General features: G+C 44.4%; 1 protein-coding gene across 1 annotated transcript in view; it reads left to right on the forward strand.

The window, feature by feature from the left end:
• Positions 1 to 21,417, forward strand: part of LOC116950815 (uncharacterized) — a 32,685-nt gene that overhangs the window by 2,682 nt on the left and 8,586 nt on the right. Inside the window, exons 3-23 of the mRNA XM_032968902.2 lie at positions 16 to 173; positions 924 to 988; positions 1,682 to 1,836; positions 2,838 to 2,971; positions 3,816 to 3,874; positions 4,735 to 4,898; positions 5,217 to 5,335; positions 6,519 to 6,583; positions 7,369 to 7,535; positions 8,241 to 8,365; positions 8,995 to 9,056; positions 9,640 to 9,788; positions 10,374 to 12,934; positions 13,574 to 13,638; positions 14,245 to 14,402; positions 15,894 to 16,027; positions 16,677 to 16,735; positions 16,913 to 17,076; positions 18,981 to 19,099; positions 19,690 to 19,754; positions 20,965 to 21,131. Coding sequence (XP_032824793.2) covers positions 16 to 173; positions 924 to 988; positions 1,682 to 1,836; positions 2,838 to 2,971; positions 3,816 to 3,874; positions 4,735 to 4,898; positions 5,217 to 5,335; positions 6,519 to 6,583; positions 7,369 to 7,535; positions 8,241 to 8,365; positions 8,995 to 9,056; positions 9,640 to 9,788; positions 10,374 to 12,934; positions 13,574 to 13,638; positions 14,245 to 14,402; positions 15,894 to 16,027; positions 16,677 to 16,735; positions 16,913 to 17,076; positions 18,981 to 19,099; positions 19,690 to 19,754; positions 20,965 to 21,131 — 4,914 coding nt within the window. The remainder of the gene's footprint in view (positions 1 to 15; positions 174 to 923; positions 989 to 1,681; positions 1,837 to 2,837; positions 2,972 to 3,815; positions 3,875 to 4,734; positions 4,899 to 5,216; positions 5,336 to 6,518; positions 6,584 to 7,368; positions 7,536 to 8,240; positions 8,366 to 8,994; positions 9,057 to 9,639; positions 9,789 to 10,373; positions 12,935 to 13,573; positions 13,639 to 14,244; positions 14,403 to 15,893; positions 16,028 to 16,676; positions 16,736 to 16,912; positions 17,077 to 18,980; positions 19,100 to 19,689; positions 19,755 to 20,964; positions 21,132 to 21,417) is intronic.

The raw sequence follows: 21,417 nt of genomic DNA on the forward strand, positions 1-21,417 counted from the left end.
CATCTCCACCAACAGTGTCCAGCACGACCACCACAACATCTACAGCTACCACTGCTGTACCAATCAAAGTGTATCCTATTTTTTTTAAAATTGTCAATCAAAAATTTGACACTGCTCTGAATGACAACAAAAGTCCTGCTTACAACGATCTTGTGAACATTATCGTACCACAGGTAAGCGGCGCAAATTCACACGGGATTGCGACCATGTTTGCATCGACATATTTGGCTGGAGCTTAAAATCTATATATATTAATTTACCCCCGACATTCATGTAGTAGAACACCCTCTAGTCTATTTCCTTGTACTCTGCCATTCATTATCCATTAAAACTCCTATCCCATGTTGTGGAAGGGGTTACTGCTTGTTTGCAAATTATTCACGGAGAAGTAAACATTTTTGGAAATTCATGCGATTCAAAATTTATTTGGAGATGAGCAGAGTAACTTCGCAGGTAACATTGTGGATAATAGAATCTACAAAATTCCTCGCTGATATCACTGCAGATAAGGTGAATTCTACAGGATTTAACAATTTACTGGCCTCGCCACCCAACAAACCCGCGTTGGGTGTATTATTCTTATATGTAATCACGTTCTGCTCCCATCATATCCACTGATAGATTTCTTTGATATGACGGCATTGAAAGTAAATGAAACACTTTCAACACCTGGGGACTGTGGGGTCATTTGACTCATTTTGCTATCTTTAATTCGTTCATTAGTGTTTTTTTTTAAATATCTGTTTAGATTACACTTGTATCTCCTGCATCTTTTGCATCATTGATCACTTTGAAGGCCCATGGCCTGTTTTATGCATAACCAAATGTAAACTCGTGGATTTGACAAATTACAATTATTATTTTTTCTATATACTGGATGAAGTAACCATGAATTGCATTGACATGTTAATCCTTTCCCTTAGCTTGATGTGGTGTTCAGGAACGCCTACGGAAAAAAATTCTCCAGAACCCGAGTTAATGGTTTCAGGTATGAATTGCTTATTTTACGCTATATAACTAATGGAAATCTGGTATTGTTACAAAAGGTACCATCACTTTGTCAAGTAAAAAGCTAAATCTGCTGCATATTCGATGTTTTTTAATTATTGCTGACATTTAATTTTAAATGAATACATTCGCGATACTGTAAAATTTTAGGATTTTTTTTTCCTTTGCACTTTTGATGTCCATGAGACAAATAATACGAAATCTCAAGAGCAACGTGATACCATGTGTCCGTAAACCACTGCAAGAAGTTTCACCATTCCCAAAATATCCTTGGTGGCCTTTTCACACTTTCCCATATGCTGCTATGTGATTGTCACCATGGGAGTCGACCTGATATTTTAATTTTTAGAGCTGCAATTTAAACTAGATTAAAAATTACGGATTTTTTTACTGCATTTATTGGTGACTTGGCTGAGATCAGCAAGCTCTACACTTGAACCCACCTTGATTATGGATGGTTGAAACCTAAATTTGGACCCAGGTCCTCTCCAGTGCCAACGTGGTACTTTAATCTCTAAGCCACCTGGCCATCTCCATGAAACACAATTCCAAATGGTTCATCTACATGTGCGTGTACTGTATTGTGTTTATGATTTTTAAAATGTTTTTTTAAACTGGGCGGTTTGCTTATGTGATCAAAATTAACCTCAAACTGTGTATTTTGTTCCTGCAGTAATGGTTCGGTTAACGTGGATGCTGTAGCAGAGTTTACCAATCAAACCGCACCAAACGAGGACAATGTACTGAGGACATTTGTGAATTCCTTGGAAAACTCTTCAATTCCAAATTCAACACTGCAGCTGGAACCCACATCTATAAATGTGTCAGGTAAAAAATCAACACTGATAATGATACATGTAAAAAGAGGTATATTATGCAGCAAAACATAACAGGATAACTGCTGTCATCCTTGTTAAGACGTCCTTATCTTATCCTGACATTTGTGCATTTTTCTGACAATTGTATTATTGGCAAACGAAAGTGCTATAATTGGCAGTGTTGCTCATTGCCCAAAGTATTTTTTTATAAATCTGGTTGTGGGTAATATGTAATAAATACAATATTAAACGATAACTTAGATTTACATAGCACATCTGGAGGTTGTAGAAAAACAATGATATATATCAAATACATGTGTATAAAATAATCAAAATTAACCTAGGAACTTGCCAAAGTGAGCACACATGTGAAACATGAAATATAAAATATGGTAAAAATGTTATTCTAAGATTTAAAACCAAATTGCAACATCCGGCCGCATGAAGTCATTGACAAGCTTGTTATTAGACATCAAAATGTGAAATGATTATCGTATGGGCCCAAAAGACTAAATGGGCCTTTTGGACAAATGTTCTCAAATGTTTGAGGTAGCAAAGTCAACTTCAACCTTGTCAGTCTTGGTAAATTTGTCAGTCATGGTAAATTTGTTTAATCAAATCGCAGAGATAAATTGTGGAAATGACGTGATGAGCGTGGCTAAATATATAATGGCTGAAAAACATTCTGAATGCATTTTCAGACGAAATAATGTAGATCCTCGAAATAATTTCAACGCTTTGTTATAATTAATTGTACAAAGCATATTTTCCTGCTTCACTGCTGGATATGGGGCTCCCCATGACATGTGGGCTGTCGGGGTTATTTGCCCATACTTCACCTTGCTGGTCAGTCCAAATTTGTGAAGAGTGCATTGTGTACTGTCTTGTTAAGGTGAGCAAGGAGATCATGAAGGTATAAAATGGAGTTGTGCAAGTCCATTTTTTGTCATTGCACAATGCCAATAGGTTGTGTTTTTTGCCAAAGGCCGATTTCTAAAATTTGCCTTCCAGATGTCACGCTCGCCACTCTGCCGCTGCTCAAAGTAAACATTGCCTTCCTCGCATTGAACAAGGTCTACAGCAGTGCCATGAGCAACACCACCTCAGCTGAATACGCTGCCCTCGCCACTCCGATCACACAAGAGGTGAAAGCACCCACAAACGCACTACACTAAAACTTACTCAAGTACTTTCTTGAGGCAACCAGTGTGCTTTGTTACATGCAGAACAATAAGCCTTTTTTGGCCTTCCCCCAAAAATCGAATGTCCACCAACAGGCCTGCCTCCTATGTCTGAAAACGATACTACATTGACCCGAATCCATAATTTGGCTCCTAATTCAGTTGCACACAAGCGACCAAGATCACAGTGGCCTGTTTCGAGATACTCTTTGGGCTTGTCCCAGCCACCATTCCCCACTCATCTCACTCTTCATCTCCCCTGTCAAAATAACATGTGTCGTTGTGGAGAATATAAGTAACAAAATAAATAATTGTACTACCTGCTTTTATATCTGTCTGTCCACAAAATAGTACGTTCATCTTTGCACAGCTCAGCCTTCTGGGAATGCATAATTCCATTCCCTCATTTCGCGCTTCTCATTCACGTACTCCGCTGCAATAATTGAGGCCTATATACAAATTTTCCAAGTCAACTTTCACTCGATGGGAGGACTCTGCCTCTGGCCATCTGCACTTCCTGGGCACCTGCCCCAATTCTAGTCCTGTATCAAGACGGTCTTCTTCTCCTCTGCATACGACAGTCTCTCCACAAAACTTCTTCATTATTTCACCACAATGTCATTTTTCATTCTCTTTCTGGCTTTGTGCTATTTTACCCTCTTTTACGCTTTCGAGATGGGCATGTTCCCAATATTTTGTAAATCGTTTTGATGTGGTTACATTTTATGTTTTGTAAATCCAGAATGTATTGCAAAAAATGGAGTTGACGACTGAAATTCTGTCAATCTAAATGCCTTTTCCCCAACAGGTGCAGAATATGTTCAACAGTTATTCAAAGCAACCAGTTTCAGTGGTGACCACATTTTTGTAAGTTTTTTTTATATTCCTTGATCTGAAATGTAACTTGGTAAATAATAATTAAAATAAGTGCATTTTAAGTATTTGTATATATTCACAGGCAGACCTCTTAACGTTCAAGGTGCATTCCTGGAGAAGTGTGCGCAGATCGAATTGTTGCTTAAAGGGATCCTCGTACCATTTTTGTAATGTATAGGGATGCGTTTTCGACCGCATTTTTTTATTTTGTCTGAGCAATATGAGGGCCTCCATTGGGATATCGTGAATAGAGCTCCTAATAATACACGGTAAGCATTTTATAACTAAAGATAATAATTTATTATAATAACAATAATTTACTAAGGAGTACATTCTACTGTACTACAATGTATAATGAAGGGCAAACAAGGTTTGAGCAGCTGCACTCCCAATATGGGTCTTAGTGATGCCCTTGGTCCAAAATTTCAGTGGTGATTATTTTAAAGTGGAGCCTGAGACTATCCTGGTCTCTTTGAGTTCCACCTGGCTAAACACGCTGTAAAAAAACATTGAGGATAAAAGTAATTAAGTTATCGTAACCATGAATTGTGATAATTTAATCACGGTGGGTGGGATTCTGGTTGGCTCTGCTTACGTCGCTCATAGGCTGAGCAAATGATGGGGGTGGGTGCCTTCCTTGGCCGGTGCTGCTATGTTCCCACTCCTAAGCCCTTTTAATAATTTTTTTAAGTGCATTTTATCTCAGGACAAAGAGCAACTATAATGAAACTGCATTCTTGTAGGGTCACGCTGAGGTCTGCCTGTATAGAGATATATCAGCAAATCCATTCTTTAAATGTTTAAATTTCTGTGGCAATTGATCCTGAATATGAAACGGATTTCTCTTGCAGGGACGCGTCCGGTGTGGTCGGCGTGACCTCCATAGCATCATTCAACACCACGAGCGTCATCCCGCCTGTAGACGTCTTCAACCTTCTGCGTGTCAAGATTGACACCAACTCTCAATTGGCTAGCACTGGTGTCTACGTTGCAGAGTCGTCCATAGCCATCGATGGTAAAGACTTTTATTTCTCCAGCAGTAGAACACACAGCCAGTCGCATGGCTACATAGTGCCAGAATTGTTTTGCCTGCGGTTGTGCAAAGGCATTTGTGGAGAGGATTGGACACCAACAACCAAACCTAACTAAATGTACTTGGCAACTCCAAGCTGCTGTTGATATCTTGTCGCTACACAAGGATAACTATCAAGCTCGCGTATCTGTAGGATCTTGCTTTAAATTAATCGCAAATAGGATTGATTAGCAGAAAACTCGTGCTCAAAGTAGATGTAATAATTATAATCTGTGTCTTCTCCCCGTATCTCTTCTTCAGGTACCAAGCCCTACAATGTGGTCCCATTGGTGATGACGATCAACACCCCGTTTGTGGCCAGTCTGGCTACCAGATCAACCGCTGAATACAGCGACCTGAATAGCAAATATGCGGGAGAGGTTGGTGATCTACTGAACATTATATAATGCATTTATTTGTCTGCGTGCCTCCACTCATTGATCCTTTTTAGATGAGGGTCCTGTATTATGTTTGGCCAACTCCAGAACAACCCACCATGTGGGGTGGTGGGAGAGGGCTAACGCTCAAGCTCTACATGAATTTGAGCATTGTTGTACAGGCATCCCTTGATTTACGAACGTTCACTTTATAGCATTTTGCGTTTGTGCCCTTAACAAATTCCGGTTACTTTTCAACGAACGAAATCGAATTTCCGAGCAAACGAATTTTCACATGGTATGCGCCATTTTAAATTATACAAGCACCTGGGAGGCACCGTTGTCCGTCTGTCAGACTGGTGTCACGGTATCCCGACAGTGCAACAGTAATTCCTCCATCAATTTTCCATTAATTCCAATGTGCAGATCTTTTGAGTTTACTGAAAAGGTTATTTTTTTATTAATTGTTTTTCGATCGTATTATTATTTATGTACTTTATATTATTGTATAGGGAAAGTAATCGGTGTTTTTAGGTTGGGAATAGGAATGACTGTCCATAACACCCATAATTTGAAGTTTTAAATGAATGGGAAAAGCCATTCCGATTTACAAAATTCTGTTTTATGCATATTTTTTTTAATGACTGGATCACTTTTATAAATCCACGGATACCTCTACCATCATCCGCTAGTCACCTTGCAGCATAATCCTACACCTGAGATTCTCATGCATTCTCCCATCAAGTACTAATCGGATTCAAGGCTTTTTTAGCATCTGAGATTTGAGAAAAAAAAGTACGAGACCTGTCCCAGGAGTTGCGAAGCAAGGATACTGTAAGATTCGTAAAGTTGATTTGTCTTCATTTAAAAGGGTTGTTAAAAAATATATATTCTGAAATATTTTTGAAGACAATGATAAGCCCACTGATGAGGTTTCAGAATGATTTCCCAGACAGAATCAAGTAGTTCTAGATTTAAAGCTTTCGTAACTGCAAGGATCCATACTCTTTGGTTCTATTCGGTAAAGTCACGTAGGTAAATATTATTATTTAGGTTGAGTTGCTTCACACCTAAAACGTACATTGTAATCTGGAGAGTGCAGTATACATTGCTGTGTCCATTGCAGCAATCGGAGTTTGTACTGTGGAGTGTAAAATGCCCACTAATTTGTCTTTTTTTGTTGCAGCTGAAAAATGTTCTTCTTAACAAGTATGGGCCTAACAACCCACTGTTACTGGACACAACATTCAGGTTGGCTTGTGTGATGTGCTTTAATACCTACTGGGTGGTTAGCTGCTCGTACTCGTAGAAACGGTCCTACCACATTGTAAAGAAATGGTATACTAATTGTCAACACCTGTGGGTGGGGCTTCTTGTATACCAGAGTGGGTGGCCCAACTGGGGTTTACGCAATGCCATACATCTCAAACGAACCATTACAATTTTGTTTTTATGAAGCTTGTAATTGTGAACTTATCTCCATATGCTGTAAAATAAAACTAGCACATCTGGAGAAAATTAAATGGCGGGGGAGCGGGGGTGGTTTGCTGATAGTTTTAGAGTAGGAATTACTACAATGGTGTAATGGTTAAACACTGGACTTGCAGTCCAGACGTCACTGATTAATTCTCTCAGAACGGCAGTTAAAATGATGGTGCAAATTTTAAATCCTCCCCCCCCCCCCCCCCACAGTATAAATGGGTGCAACAATATTTTACCGCTCCCACTGCTTGCAAGACCATCTGGCCAGTCTGGAAGAGTAGTCCAAAATACCCTCCTAGATGGTATTGCTCCCATTTCTTCTGCTAGCAGTGGTGTGACCAAGCACTTGTAGGGCCGCACCTTCAGCAGAGAATGGGACATTTGGTCCTATACTGAATAGAAGTGTTTTTAACCTGGATTGGACGAGACGATGATCTCAGCAGTGTGGATGGCCAGGAAAATAAATTCCAGACTCTGCATATCGGCAAAAAAATGTGTGACATCCCAAACCACTTTGAGCTGTTAAAATATAACTTTACTTTTTGTCTTTCCAGTGACATCCCACCAGCAGTGCAGTCTTTGACCAACATTATCTTCAGTTCCGACATTGTCATTAACGCCACAGAACTTCGCTCCCTCGTTGAAAGTGATATCGCATTCCCAATGCAAACCTTTGGCGGGTCTGGTCTTACAGTGGATGCACAGACACTCTCTGTCGACGGTGAGCAGCTTCACTTTTCAAGTTCTTTGTGCCTTTGTCGCCATCGTCATCGTCAGCCATATCTGCCCATTATTGGATGAAGGCCTCTCCATGCCATTGCCGTGCCTTGTGGTCTGACAGCGTGACAATTTATCTGACCTTTTGCATAGAAGCTGATCTCATTAATAAATAATCCATCTCTTCAGTGGTTGTCTCCTCTCCGTTGCGCCGACTCCTTTTTTGGCTGCAATTTCCTTCAACAGTCTTGTCCATCTGCCACCTTTTCTGACTGTCTACCTAGGCCCACTTGCTTATCTTATGTCGGTGACGTGTTCAATTCGTCTTCCTTAAGCCATCTGTTCTTTCTGTCTCAATTTCATTCCACACTGCTTTTGTTTTCTTTTCAGGTTTTCAGTATTGTCATTGCCCATGTTTTTGATCCATGAATCATAGCTGGCAATGTGCATTGATTGAAAACCACATTCTTTGGGCACATTGGTATGCTGCTTTTCATCATAGAATTTAGTTTTACAACATACTCTATTCTGCTGCCATTCATATCTTTATTTCATTGCATTTAATTGACCTAAGATATGCATATTGCACTGTTTCCTAGTTGTGTATAATTGGTATATAAGCTATATCATAAATGGCATACAATGCTGGATGAATGGAATAATATGCAAAACACCTAGATAATCTGTGCATATTTTTTTGCAATTTCAGGTCTTGTGTCACCCTACGTCTCCCAGGCAATTAATCTCCGCATCATCAACAGGCAATTTGTCAACGACTTAAATTACGTCAACAGCACCGCATACAAAAACCTCTCCAGTGAAGTTCAGCAAGGGGTGAGCAGAGTTAAAGTGCCATTGCCACATCCGGTTAATGCAGTGTTGAGGTGCCCTGTTACAGAAACAGATCCACCTCCGTGTTGTGGGTGTATACTGTGAAGAGATGCTCGCGACATGTGTGACCAAAAAATAATTTGAGTCTACGATTTTTCTCGCTTCAGCAATGTAACTGATTATACTGACAACGAAATCTTTAAATACAAAATAGCACCGAAACGGTAGGCTCGGCACTGAGACTGTAGCCCAAAAGTAACGGAGATTAAATATAGTTGGAGTACAGTAGGACTCCTCATATGTGATGAATTGGGTGGTAAACATCTTCGTTGATCCTATCTATAAACTAACCAATAATAACCTATTTGCAAAATAGGACGCCTCTCCAGCTTTCATAGTGTTCCTCTGGCTCTCGCCAAAACCCAAGTGTTTGCTATTTGTAATTGTAGACTGAACAATCCAATGCTATATAAGTTGCATTGTTCAGCACCAAACGGAGGGCTGCCTGGTATGTGTTTCCATGCAACCGGGGGAGATGCAACACACAACCGATAATCCACCAACCCAGGCAAGTTGAGGCAGCGATGAGTCGCTAAGAACAATACTGACACATCAATGACTTTGTTTTGCAGATGTATGCTGCAATCCATAGATTGCACAGCAACCTTCGAATTGTCACGATCAACCGTTTCAGGTACGTTGACCTTAAGTTGCCATCCTGCTCTTAGAGTGGCACAACCTTGAAATAAATGTGTGTTTTGGAGTATTCCAATGGTATATTTTAACCAAAGATTGGAAAGTTTGCTGGTCTTTCACATGAAGTTATTTTCAAAGTAAGTAATTCACAATCATTAAGACATGAACACATTGCAAACATACAATCTTCAACATCGTATTGCTTCCATATATTAATTGCCCATGACTAGTCAAATGATGCGGTTGTTTGGGCATATCTCTCCACCTTGCCGCCCTTGCCAAAAACCAACACATATCGTGAGAAGAATCTCATAGTTACTAGCAGAGGGGAGAACTACGTGTAAATGCATTATCCTTAGTGGTACATTATTACGAAACTGGTAAAACCTAGGACTTCTAATATTCTGGGAGGACTTAAAGATTTCCTGGGATGGCTATGTCAAAGAGGATGATCGTGGGAAAACTAGGACAGAGGTTATATTTGTCAGATCGATTTTTATAACCCATAATTGCATATGCCGATTCTGTGAAGCAGAGGCTACCATTTTTGAGTTTTCACATTTTTATTTTCCCTGTTCTAGCCCTGGCTCTGTGCTAGTCGAGTCGAATGCCACGTTTGTGGACGCCGCACCACTCGCACAGACGGTTTTGAACGAGCTGGTCGCCAGCGCAAGCCTTCCCAATGGCCTGCAGCTCGATCCCACAAACATCAGTGTCAACAGCGCCACACGTAAGTCCCTCGCCAAGCCTTGCAGCTCCCACCTGGTTGTGAATGCCCATGTTTCGGGGGTCTTTGATTGTTATTCAGGGTGTGCTTAATTTTACTCTGGGTCTCTCATCAGTCTTGCATCGCTTCTAACATAGTTTTCCGTTCCCGTGGACTTCCCTCACCGTTTCCTTCACACGTGTCGAGGAAGTCTTGCTCTACCAGACTTTTTGCCTCCATATTGTGTTAGACCACCATGTTGCAGGTCAAAACACTACTCCGCTTCTTCCTGCACACTGCTTGACCTTTGGAATTAGCTCCCATTGTCTCTCTTGCCACGTTCTTGCAACCTTACCCAGTAAACCCAAAAAAAATGCGTGGACTCTTATTAAAATTTTAATCGTGCTGTCACTGCATTAATGTACTCCTGCAAACTGTCGACCAAAGTAATCTGCTTGCAAGAGTTAAAATACTTTAATACAAAGTGCGTGTGGTATAAATACATACATACATACGTGTGTGTGTGTGTGTGTGTCTATATAAATGATTTTGCATGTAAAGTAAATGTTTTTTTTATCATTAATGTTTTGTGTTCTGTTCTTTTTCCAGCAACAACTGCGTCTACCACTGTAGCAATGGTGAACGCCACAGCCACTCCGTTGGCCAACGCCACGGCCACTCCGTTGGCCAACGCCACGGCCAACGCCACGGCCACTCCGTTGGCCAACGCCACTGCCGTTCCCTCGGCGAACGCCACGGCCAACGCCACGGCCGTTCCCTCGGCGAACGCCACAGCGAATGCCACGGCCGTTCCCTCGGCGAACGCCACAGCGAACGCCACGGCCGTTCCCTTGGCGAACGCCACAGTGAACGCCACGGCCGTTCCCTCGGCGAACGCCACAGCGAATGCCACGGCCGTTCCCTCGGCGAACGCCACAGCGAACGCCACGGCCGTTCCCTTGGCGAACGCCACAGTGAACGCCACGGCCGTTCCCTCGGCGAACGCCACGGCCAACGCCACGGCCGTTCCCTCGGCGAACGCCACAGCGAACGCCACGGCCGTTCCCTCGGCGAACGCCACAGCGAACGCCACGGCCGTTCCCTCGGCGAACGCCACAGCGAACGCCACGGCCGTTCCCTTGGCGAACGCCACAGTGAACGCCACGGCCGTTCCCTCGGCGAACGCCACGGCCAACGCCACGGCCGTTCCCTTGGCGAACGCCACGGTGAACGCCACGGCCGTTCCCTTGGCGAACGCCACGGCCAACGCCACGGCCGTTCCCTCGGCGAACGCCACAGCGAACGCCACGGCCGTTCCCTCGGCGAACGCCACAGCGAACGCCACGGCCGTTCCCTCGGCGAACGCCACAGCGAACGCCACGGCCGTTCCCTTGGCGAACGCCACAGTGAACGCCACGGCCGTTCCCTCGGCGAACGCCACGGCCAACGCCACGGCCGTTCCCTTGGCGAACGCCACGGTGAACGCCACGGCCGTTCCCTTGGCGAACGCCACGGCCAACGCCACGGCCGTTCCCTCGGCCAACGCCACGGCCAACGCCACGGCCGTTCCCTTGGCGAACGCCACGGTGAACGCCACGGCCGTTCCCTTGGCGAATGCCACAGTAAACGCCACGGCCGTTCCCTCGGCGAACGCCACGGCCAACGCCACGGCCGTTCCCTTGGCGAACGCCACGGCCAACGCCACGGCCGTTCCCTTGGCGAACGCCACAGTGAACGCCACGGCCGTTCCCTTGGCGAACGCCACAGCGAACGCCACGGCCGTTCCCTTGGCGAACGCCACGGTGAACGCCACGGCCGTTCCCTTGGCGAACGCCACGGCCGTTCCCTTGGCGAACGCCACGGCGAACGCCACGGCCGTTCCCTTGGCGAACGCCACAGCGAACGCCACGGCCGTTCCCTTGGCGAACGCCACAGCGAACGCCACGGCCGTTCCCTCGGCGAACGCCACGGCCGTTCCCTTGGCGAACGCCACAGTGAACGCCACGGCCGTTCCCTTGGCGAACGCCACAGCGAACGCCACGGCCGTTCCCTTGGCGAACGCCACGGCCAACGCCACGGCCGTTCCCTTGGCGAACGCCACGGCCGTTCCCTCGGCGAACGCCACAGCGAACGCCACGGCCGTTCCCTTGGCGAACGCCACGGTGAACGCCACGGCCGTTCCCTTGGCGAACGCCACGGTGAACGCCACGGCCGTTCCCTCGGCGAACGCCACGGCCAACGCCACGGCCGTTCCCTTGGCGAACGCCACAGCGAACGCCACGGCCGTTCCCTTGGCGAACGCCACAGCGAACGCCACGGCCGTTCCCTTGGCGAACGCCACGGTGAACGCCACGGCCGTTCCCTTGGCGAACGCCACGGCCAACGCCACGGCCGTTCCCTCGGCGAACGCCACGGTGAACGCCACGGCCGTTCCCTCGGCGAACGCCACAGCGAACGCCACGGCCGTTCCCTCGGCGAACGCCACAGCGAACGCCACGGCCGTTCCCTCGGCGAACGCCACAGCGAACGCCACGGCCGTTCCCTTGGCGAACGCCACAGCGAACGCCACGGCCGTTCCCTCGGCGAACGCCACAGCGAACGCCACGGCCGTTCCCTCGGCGAACGCCACAGCGAACGCCACGGCCGTTCCCTCGGCGAACGCCACAGCGAACGCCACGGCCGTTCCCTCGGCGAACGTCACGGCCAACGCCACGGCCGCTCCCTCGGCCAACGCCACAGCCGCTCTGCCAACGAACGTCACGGCCAACGCCACGGCCGCTCCCTCGGCCAACGCCACAGCCGCTCCGCCAACGAACGCCACTGCCAACGCCACGGCCGCTCCGCCAACGAACGCCACGGCCAACGCCACGGCCGTTCCCTCGGCCAACGCCACAGCAGCTCCGCCAACGAACGCCACGGCCAACGTCACGGCCACTCCGCCAACGAACGCCACGGCCAACGTCACGGCCACTCCGCCAACGAACGCCACGGCCGCTCCGCCAACAAATAGTACAAGCACAGCGACCACAGTAAAAACATCAACTCCAACCGCCGGGCCAAACGTAGCATACTCTGTGTTTTTTAAGATTGTCAATCAAGTCTTTTCACCCGATCTGGACAACAACACAAGTCCAGCTTACAAAACCCTTGAAAACAACATTGTGCAACAGGTAAACCATAAGAAAAACACTTTTGACCGTTTATACTACGTAGCTTTGCACGCGTGTGCCATAGCTCCCTGTTTTGTGGTTATACCACATGTTCAGGATGTCAGAAGTTGTCTGCTCCACATGCTTGGAAATTGGAAGAACCGAATTCGGTTCAACTAAATTGGGTTTAGTTCCTGAAGGAGCTCCCAGCACGTGGCCTAAAACAATGCACATCATGCCAAACACACCGGTACTTACATTTTATTTATGATAAAGATTTTTTGAACTGGGTTGCATAAATGTAGATCTGTCATACAGCCACCTCCACTTAATGCAGCCAATAAGTTTTTCACACAAACAAAATGTGCCAATTAGTTACTACTTCAGCACACTGTGTTAGAGACCAAACTCACAACATTTGCAATTGAGTGGTTTTGCTGTAAATTACAACCAGCATCAGGCAAATGTTGAAGGCGATGGAGACAGCCTTACGAATTGGCTGTCGGGTGAAGGTGGTTGTATGACATATTTACACGATCAAACCCAAAAAAACGTGTTTTCTCAATGGTTTAATTTTACCTGAACTTGTTTAGACTACTGCCAAATAATTCGAAAATTATAACTATGACACTGTCATATTTTGTCTTTTTGTGTGTTTAGCTTGATCAAATTTTCAGACAAAAGTACGGATCAAAATTCAGCAGGACCCTTGTCTTTCGCTTCTGGTAAGATTTTTTTGTTTCGTAGACTTGTTGCAATTTTTTTCACTTATGTTGTCCATGCAAAAGTTGAGCCATATTTAAGAAGAAAAAATGTCCAGAGGCTGGCTTGCCAGGTGTTTATTAGCAAGAGCATTCCATATAAACTACTTCGGCTTTAGCCAACACATGAAGAATGATGGAAAACTTCTGCTGATGAGCCACCGAAGGTCAAATGTTAGCGCTTATGCAAGCAAATTTTGGTGGATAATGCTTTTGTCTGGAAAAGTCATAGGCTAGTGTACAATCTTATTTTATTGCTGTGGAGATGCATTTAGGGTTGGGGTTCATATTTAATTAACCGTAATGCTCAACTGTATGATGGGATTATTTGAATTTTGTACTGAAGCCTTTAGGGGCTATTCTCATTTGTAATATAAATCAGAATCGGTTATCCGATTTTTTTTTTTAAAGAAAATCTTTCCTCGAAAGCTTTACAACATCAGATTTCACTGCCAACCAAGATTTTGACTGAAGTTACCAATTGCGAGAGCCACTGCCACGGAGCTACCATGGGTTTTAATGTGGGCAACAAATCAAACCTCAATCTACTTGATTTTGCTTTCTCCACAGGCCCGGTTCAGTCAACGTTGATGCTGAAGCAATATTTGTGAACGACAGCCCACCAGTGAAGGAAAATGTGCTGAGGGCATTTGTGAGTGGCTTGGCTCCAAATGCTACAATTCCAAATACATTACTGCAGCTAGCAACCAGCTCTATCAACGTGTCTGGTAAACACTCGACTTCTTATCACACAAACATTTCTCCATCCCAAATATTCCACCATTCCTACTGTTTTGAAAAATGGCCTATCCAAATTATCTCTCAAACTCTATGGTCTTCTCTTTTTGCTGGTTAATCGTGTTTTTATGTTTTGGATCCATGTGGTAAATTACTGCGCCGTTGCTGTCCACCTGTAGTAGAGCCAGCCATGAAATTCCTTTACGTACATTTTATAAAATGCGTGGAACCTGAGAGCGGATTGAGTTAATATAAAGGTGAGGGTAATGTACACATACGTAAGAATGAAGCCTATAATTTTTCCACCCAGTTGAGTTTAAACCGCAATTAAAGTAAGCGCAAAGGGCAATGGTGAAGCCCATTTTTAAGAGTCTGCATAAATGTGTAAAAATGCAAGTGCCAGCAGCAAGCCCGCTGCCCTATTTATTGAATGACCTTCCAGAGGGGACATTTTACATTGGAACATGCCTTGTTGGTTGACATTTAGAAAATTCCCCAACTGGCCCCAATCCCCCCCACCTTTTCCACCTTGAACCATCATCCTGACCCATGCGACCACACCCATCGCAAGCTTTCTGCATCTTGGCTATCCACCCTGTCTTGTAAGACATTGCTGTAGAATCTTTGTTTTAATTATTTATGCAAAAGTAAGGCAGACATGCATTTTTTTAAGCACTTTTGAATCGAGCACTTTGTGCAGTTAAAGTTGAAACCCGTGAGATCTTGGCCACATTTTGTTTGCGTTCTGTTTCTTCATTTCTCGCTCAAATTGACTGCAGAATGTATGGAAGATTGGTGATATCATCCTGGCATGAAATTCATGTTGCATATATTGTTTACGTTCTGTTGCAATTGGGGGGGGGGGGAAATGCTGACAAGTTTTGTTACACATTCCTTAGAAATATTTTTCTCAATTTTGTACCTTGTCATCAGCCATTTTCTATCCTCACTGGACAAAGGCCTCCCAGAAATCCCAAATGTTTATGCATTTACTGCACATGCGCTGATCTCATCACTGCATTGGTCCTCCTCCCCTTATCAATAAGCCCATCATCCTTTCTTGCCATGGCCGCCTCAAGCCCATTTTTCTTGATGCGTCGGGCAAATGTCTACTATAATGTGCTGTAAATTTTGTAAAATAATTATTTGTACAGCTGTTCTTAAAATGTGAGCTCCTTTTTAAGGTTGCAATGTTAATTAAATATATCATGTGCGTGACTTTCAGAAATTATATTTCTTGTAACTTTTATTTTAATCAACAGCATTATATTCTTGGTTCTTTCGGTAAAGTCACATAGACTTTACCGCAAGAACCAAGAATATGAATCCCTGCAGTCACGAAAGCTTTAAATCAAAATTCAACAGCATTACGTAAACTCCAAGCTGAGAAATGATTCTGTGTATAATTGCATCTTGCACGTAATTATTCAGAATGCATTTACACTGATGTTGGATTTTAACACTTTGAAATTTTCTTGCAGATGCCACGATTGCCACTCTGCCACCACTCCAAGTAAACACTACCTTCCTCACGATAAACAAGGTCTACACCAATGCCTTGAATAACAACACTTCATCTGAATACCTTGGCCTCAGCAATCAGATCAACCAAGAGGTAAAGGCACCCACAAACGAACTTGCGCTAAAACGCACTCCAGTGCTTTTTCCTTGGGCGCGCAGTGTGCTTTGCCTGCAAAACAGTAGGCCTTTTTGGCCTTTGTTAAATATCCATGATGCCCGCACAGTAAATCAGACTATCGCCCCAGATCTATTCACTTGCTCACATACAAAAATATTGCCGTGGCCTTTTTGTAAGACTCTCCATGGGCTTGCCCCCAGCAACCTTTTCCTCTCTCATCTTGCTCTACTCTGACGCACTTTCCGCCACAATAATCAAGGTCTTCGGTGAACAAATTTACTTGCCAACATTCCCCCGATGGAAGGACTCTACCTCGGGACATTTTGTACTCTGTGACCTTCCCCAGTTCAAGTCCACTCTTGAGATTTTCCTCGTCTGCACATGACTGTCACTGTCTATTGCAGCATCTTCATCCTAATGTCTACCACCACAATGTCGTCTCCATTCTCCTTGTAGCTTTTCAACTCCTCTTCCTCTGGTCTGTTAAAAAAGACCTCCAATTTTCTTGGTGGGTGTGTCCCCTGTAGAATTTGTAAAATACAAAATTGTATTGTAAATAATGATGACTGTGACTAAAATGTACCCCCTCTCGTTTTGTTGTGAACCTCAATCCCTTTCCCAACAGGTGCAGAATATGTTCAACAGTTATTCGGTGCAACCAGTTTCGGTGATGACAACCTTCTCGTGAGTTTTATATTCTTTGACTGAAACGTACATTTTAGTGACTAAAAAATAAATCGTTTAAAGTATTTTTACCTACGTTAGAGTGTATATAGATTGAAAGATAAATTAACAAATCCATTTTAAACATAAGAGTTGCTGGAGCCATCGTTCTAAAACGTGAAACGGATTTCTCTGCAGGAACATTTCCGGTGTGGTCGGCGTGACCTCCATAGCGTCATTCAACACCACGAGCCTCATCCCACCTGTGGACGTCTTCAACCTTCTGCGCGCCAAGATTGACACCAACTCTCAGTTGGCTAGCACTGGTGTCTACGTTAAAGAGTCGTCCATAGCCATCGATGGTAAAGACTTTCATTCTCCAGCAGTAGAACACGCGGGCAGTCACACGGCTACGTAGTGCCAGCATTGTCTTGCCTGCGGTTGTGCAAAGGCATTTGGAGGCGATTGGACCCCAAAAAACCAAACCTAATCAAATGTATTTAGCGTCTCAAGCTGCAGTAGATGGTGAGGGGAAAAAAGTATTTGATCCCCTGCTGATTTTGCACGTTTGCCCACTGACAAAGAAATGATCAGTCTATAATGTTAATGGTAGGTTTATTTGAACAGTGAGAGACAGAATAACAGCAAAACATTTCAAAAAAACGCATGTCAAAAATGTTATAAAATTGATTTGCATTTTAATGAGGGAAATAAGTATTTGACCCCTCTGCAAAACATGACTTAGTACTTGGTGGCAAAACCCTTGTTGGCAATCACAGAGGTCAGACGTTTCTTGTAGTTGGCCACCAGGTTTGTACACATCTCAGGAGGAATTTTGTCCCACTCCTCTTTGCAGATCTTCTCCAAGTCATTAAGGTTTCGTGGCTGACGTTTGGCAACTCGAACTTTCAGCTCCCTCCACAGATTTTCTATGGGATTAAGGTCTGGAGACTGGCTAGGCCACTCCAGGACCTTAATGTGCTTCTTCTTGAGCCACTCCTTTATTGCCTTGGCCGTGTGTTTTGGGTTATTGTCATGCTGGAATACCCATCCACGACCCATTTTCAATGCCCTGGCTGAGGGAAGGAGGTTCTCACCCAAGATTTGACGATACATGGCCCCGTCCATCGTCCCTTTTTGATGTGGTGAAGTTGTCCTGTCCCCTTAGCAGAAAAACACCCCCAAAGCATAATGTTTCCACCTCCATGTATGACGGTAGGGATGGTGTTCTTGGGGTCATAGGCAGCATTCCTCCTCCAAACATGGCGAGTTGAGTTGATGCCAAAGAGCTCCATTTTGGTCTCATCTGACCACAACACTTTCACCCAGTTGTCCTCTGAATCATTCAGATGTTCATTGGCAAACTTCAGACGGGCATGTATGCGCTTTCTTGAGCAGGGGGACCTTGCGGGCGCTGCAGGATTTCAGTCCTTCACGGCGTAGTGTTACCAATTATTTTCTTGGTGACTGTGGTCCCAGCTGCCTTGAGATCATTGACAAGATCCTCCCGTGTAGTTCTGGGCTGATTCCTCACCGTTCTCATGATCATTGCAACTCCACGAGGTGAGATCTTGCATGGAGCCCCAGGCCGAGGGAGATTGACAGTTCTTTTGTTTCTTCCATTTGCGAATAATTGCACCAACTGTTGTCACCTTCTCACCAAGCTGCTTGGCAATGGTCTTGTAGCCCATTCCAGCCTTGTGTAGGTCTACAATCTTGTCCCTGACATCCTTGGAGAGCTCTTTGGTCTTAGCCATGGTGGAGAGTTTGGAATCTGATTGATTGATTGCTTCTGTGGACAGGTGCCTTTTTATACAGGTAACAAGCTGAGATCAGGAGCACTCCATTTAATAGTGTGCTCCTAATCTCAGCTCGTTACCTGTATAAAAGACACCTGGGAGCCAGAAATCTTTCTGATTGAGAGGGAGTCAAATACTTATTTCCCTCCATTAAAATGCAAGTCAATTTATAACATTTTTGACATGCGCTTTTCCGGATTTCTTGTTGTTGTTGTCTCTCACTGTTCAAATAAACCTACCATTAAAGTTATAGACTGGTCATTTCTTAGTCAGTGGGCAAACGTACTAAATCAGCAGGGGATCAAATACTTTTTTTCCCTCACTGTATCCTGTAGATACACAAGGATAACGCTCAACCTCGTGTATCTGCAGGCTCTTGCTTTAATTGAATCGCAAGTAGGATTGAATTCGGCAAACTCTTGCTCAAAGCAGATGTAATAACGATTTGTGTCTTCCTGTGTCTCCAGGTACCAAGCCCTACAATGTTGTCCCATTGGTGATGCAGATCAACACCCCGTTCATGGCAACTCTGGCCAACCGATCCAGCGCCGACTACGGTGCCCTGAAGAGCCAATATGCAGGAGAGGTTGGTGGCTCCACTCCATAGTGCACCCCTAAAATTGATTGGTATACTTAATAAAATTTGCCACGTTAATGGGGATGCTGCTGCAGTGTAATGGTGTGAGCGTACTCAATTTGTAATCCCGGCATGGCAGTTGATGTATCGGGTAAGTTTCCAAAATCCCCACGCCTGTCCACCGAACAATATAAATGGGTATGCCAGTTGATCAGCAGGTGATTTATATGGTAGAGTAAAGTGTGGGTATCCCCCACCTCCTTTTCCACGCTGGTCATAGGTCTTGAGAGTAAGCCAAATGCACTCTCTGAGGAGCAATTTTGTCTTTAGGCCAACAGTGGTGTGAGGTAGGAAAATGAATGCTATGTCAATTATAAGATAACTGATTTATTATCAAATAATACATTTGCAGCCATTTATCAAGCCACTGCGAGACAAAGGTCTCCACACACGTTATTGGTCATGGGGGTGGAATGACCATACTTCACCATTCTGGTCAATGCAGAAGGTGGTGAGATAAGGTTCATATATTGCTCGTCACCATTTATGACACTGCTGCAAAGTGACCATGAGTTGTCTTTTTCATTGTCTTGTTTCAGTTGAATAAAATTCTGCAAACGAAGTATGGACCCAACAACATTCTCCTGCTGGACACAACATTCAGGTCGGTTCCTGTTATGCTACCAATGTAAATAATGTGAGCGGGTGTTATTACAGCACAGGAATATGGTATCGTATACCTTTCATCGTTTGCGGAGGTGTGAGCAGAACACAGGAATGCTAAATACATCCAAGTAGTTTGGGTGGGGGGGGGGGGCTCAGGCCCCTTTGCTGAGGCTCTCTGCCCCTGTTCTCACTTCTCTAAATCAGTTCAAGTTCTTGGTACAGCCTTTCCCTTCTATATATGGTGTGGGAACTGCAACGGATGCATGACAAAGCAGATACTTCTTCTTTGGTTCTTTCGGTAAAGTCACGTAGAATGAGAATAAAATAATAAAATAAAATTTTATTGTGTTTATTTGATTCTCATTCTACGTGACTTTACCGAAAGAACCAAAGAAGATGAATCCTTGCAGTCACGAAAGCTTCAAATCGAAAAGCAGATACTCATTCCGTTTTGGGGTTTTTTAAATTAATTTTGGATTGACGATGTCATGCCCCCCCCCCCCTTTTAAACAGGAGAATGTTGGCGGCCCCCGGCCGCCAATATTCTCTAGCTCCTGCGAAGGGCTTCTCAGCCCTTTGTGCTTCCGCCCATCGCCCCCACTGATGTCCTCTTCTCCCCCCCCCCCCCCAATGTGTGCAGATAGTACTGACTGTTGTATGTAAGGTGTGTAGGCATATATGCCTAATAAAAGAAATTTATTCTTTCGTGGGGGTTGACAATTTTTGTAACCCTGTTGGATCAACCTTTTACCCTCCCACCTCTGGGGGGGGGGGGGGTCCACTTTGTATAACTTGTTTATTTCGACCTTCTGAAAGGCTCTTATTTAGTTGATGGACAAATGGAATGCCGATGTGCATCGATGTTAATTCAGGATGCACTACGCCCAGCTGCACTGTTAAAAAAAAACGGCTGAACGGCATATAATGTTCATGTAACTGATTTTAAAATAAATTCTTATACTTGTGAGAAATTTTTTTTAGTTATGCTTGTTAACAAGAATTCTTTATGCATAATCACAGTTGGGTTTGTGGTGTGAAACCATAGACAAAACCAATAAAAAGATGGTAGAAACCTAGATGTTAAGATTACATCTTTCAATAGTTAATGATGAAGAGCGCTAATGCCTACTTTTAATGAAATGTGAATTAATTTTTTTCTCCCAAATTATAAAGTTGCGGCTGTTTTTTTTTTATTTTTGTCTCTCCAGTGACAGCCCACCGTGGCTGCTGTCTTCGACTGATGTGATCTTCAGTTCAAACACCACCGTGAACAATACAGAACTTCGTTCCCTCATTGAAAGCACCACCGTCTTCCCAGAACAGACCTTTGGAGGGTCTAATCTCACAGTGGATGTAACGACGCTCTCTGTTGCCGGTGAGCAGCTATGCTTTTCGTAGTTCTTGTTTTTTTTTTCCCTTCACACTTTAATTTAAGAGTTGCTGCCATGGTATTTGATTTGGATGACACACACTTGACCTGCGATCCAGAGGCCACCGGTTTGAACTTCTGATGTTAAAATAATTGACACTTTTTTTTTAAACCTGTCGCCAATCTGCCGCTGTTCACCCAGCAATAGGATTGGATGTACCACAGTTCATCGCACAGTGTGCAAACTGCTTCTTAAATAACAGTACGTTTAAGTCTTAACACTGGGGTAAAC

This window comes from Petromyzon marinus, chromosome 40 (genome assembly GCF_048934315.1).
Source record: "Petromyzon marinus isolate PM22_M1 ecotype Great Lakes invasive population chromosome 40, UKy_Petmar_22M1.pri1.0, whole genome shotgun sequence".
NCBI lineage: Eukaryota > Metazoa > Chordata > Hyperoartia > Petromyzontiformes > Petromyzontidae > Petromyzon > Petromyzon marinus.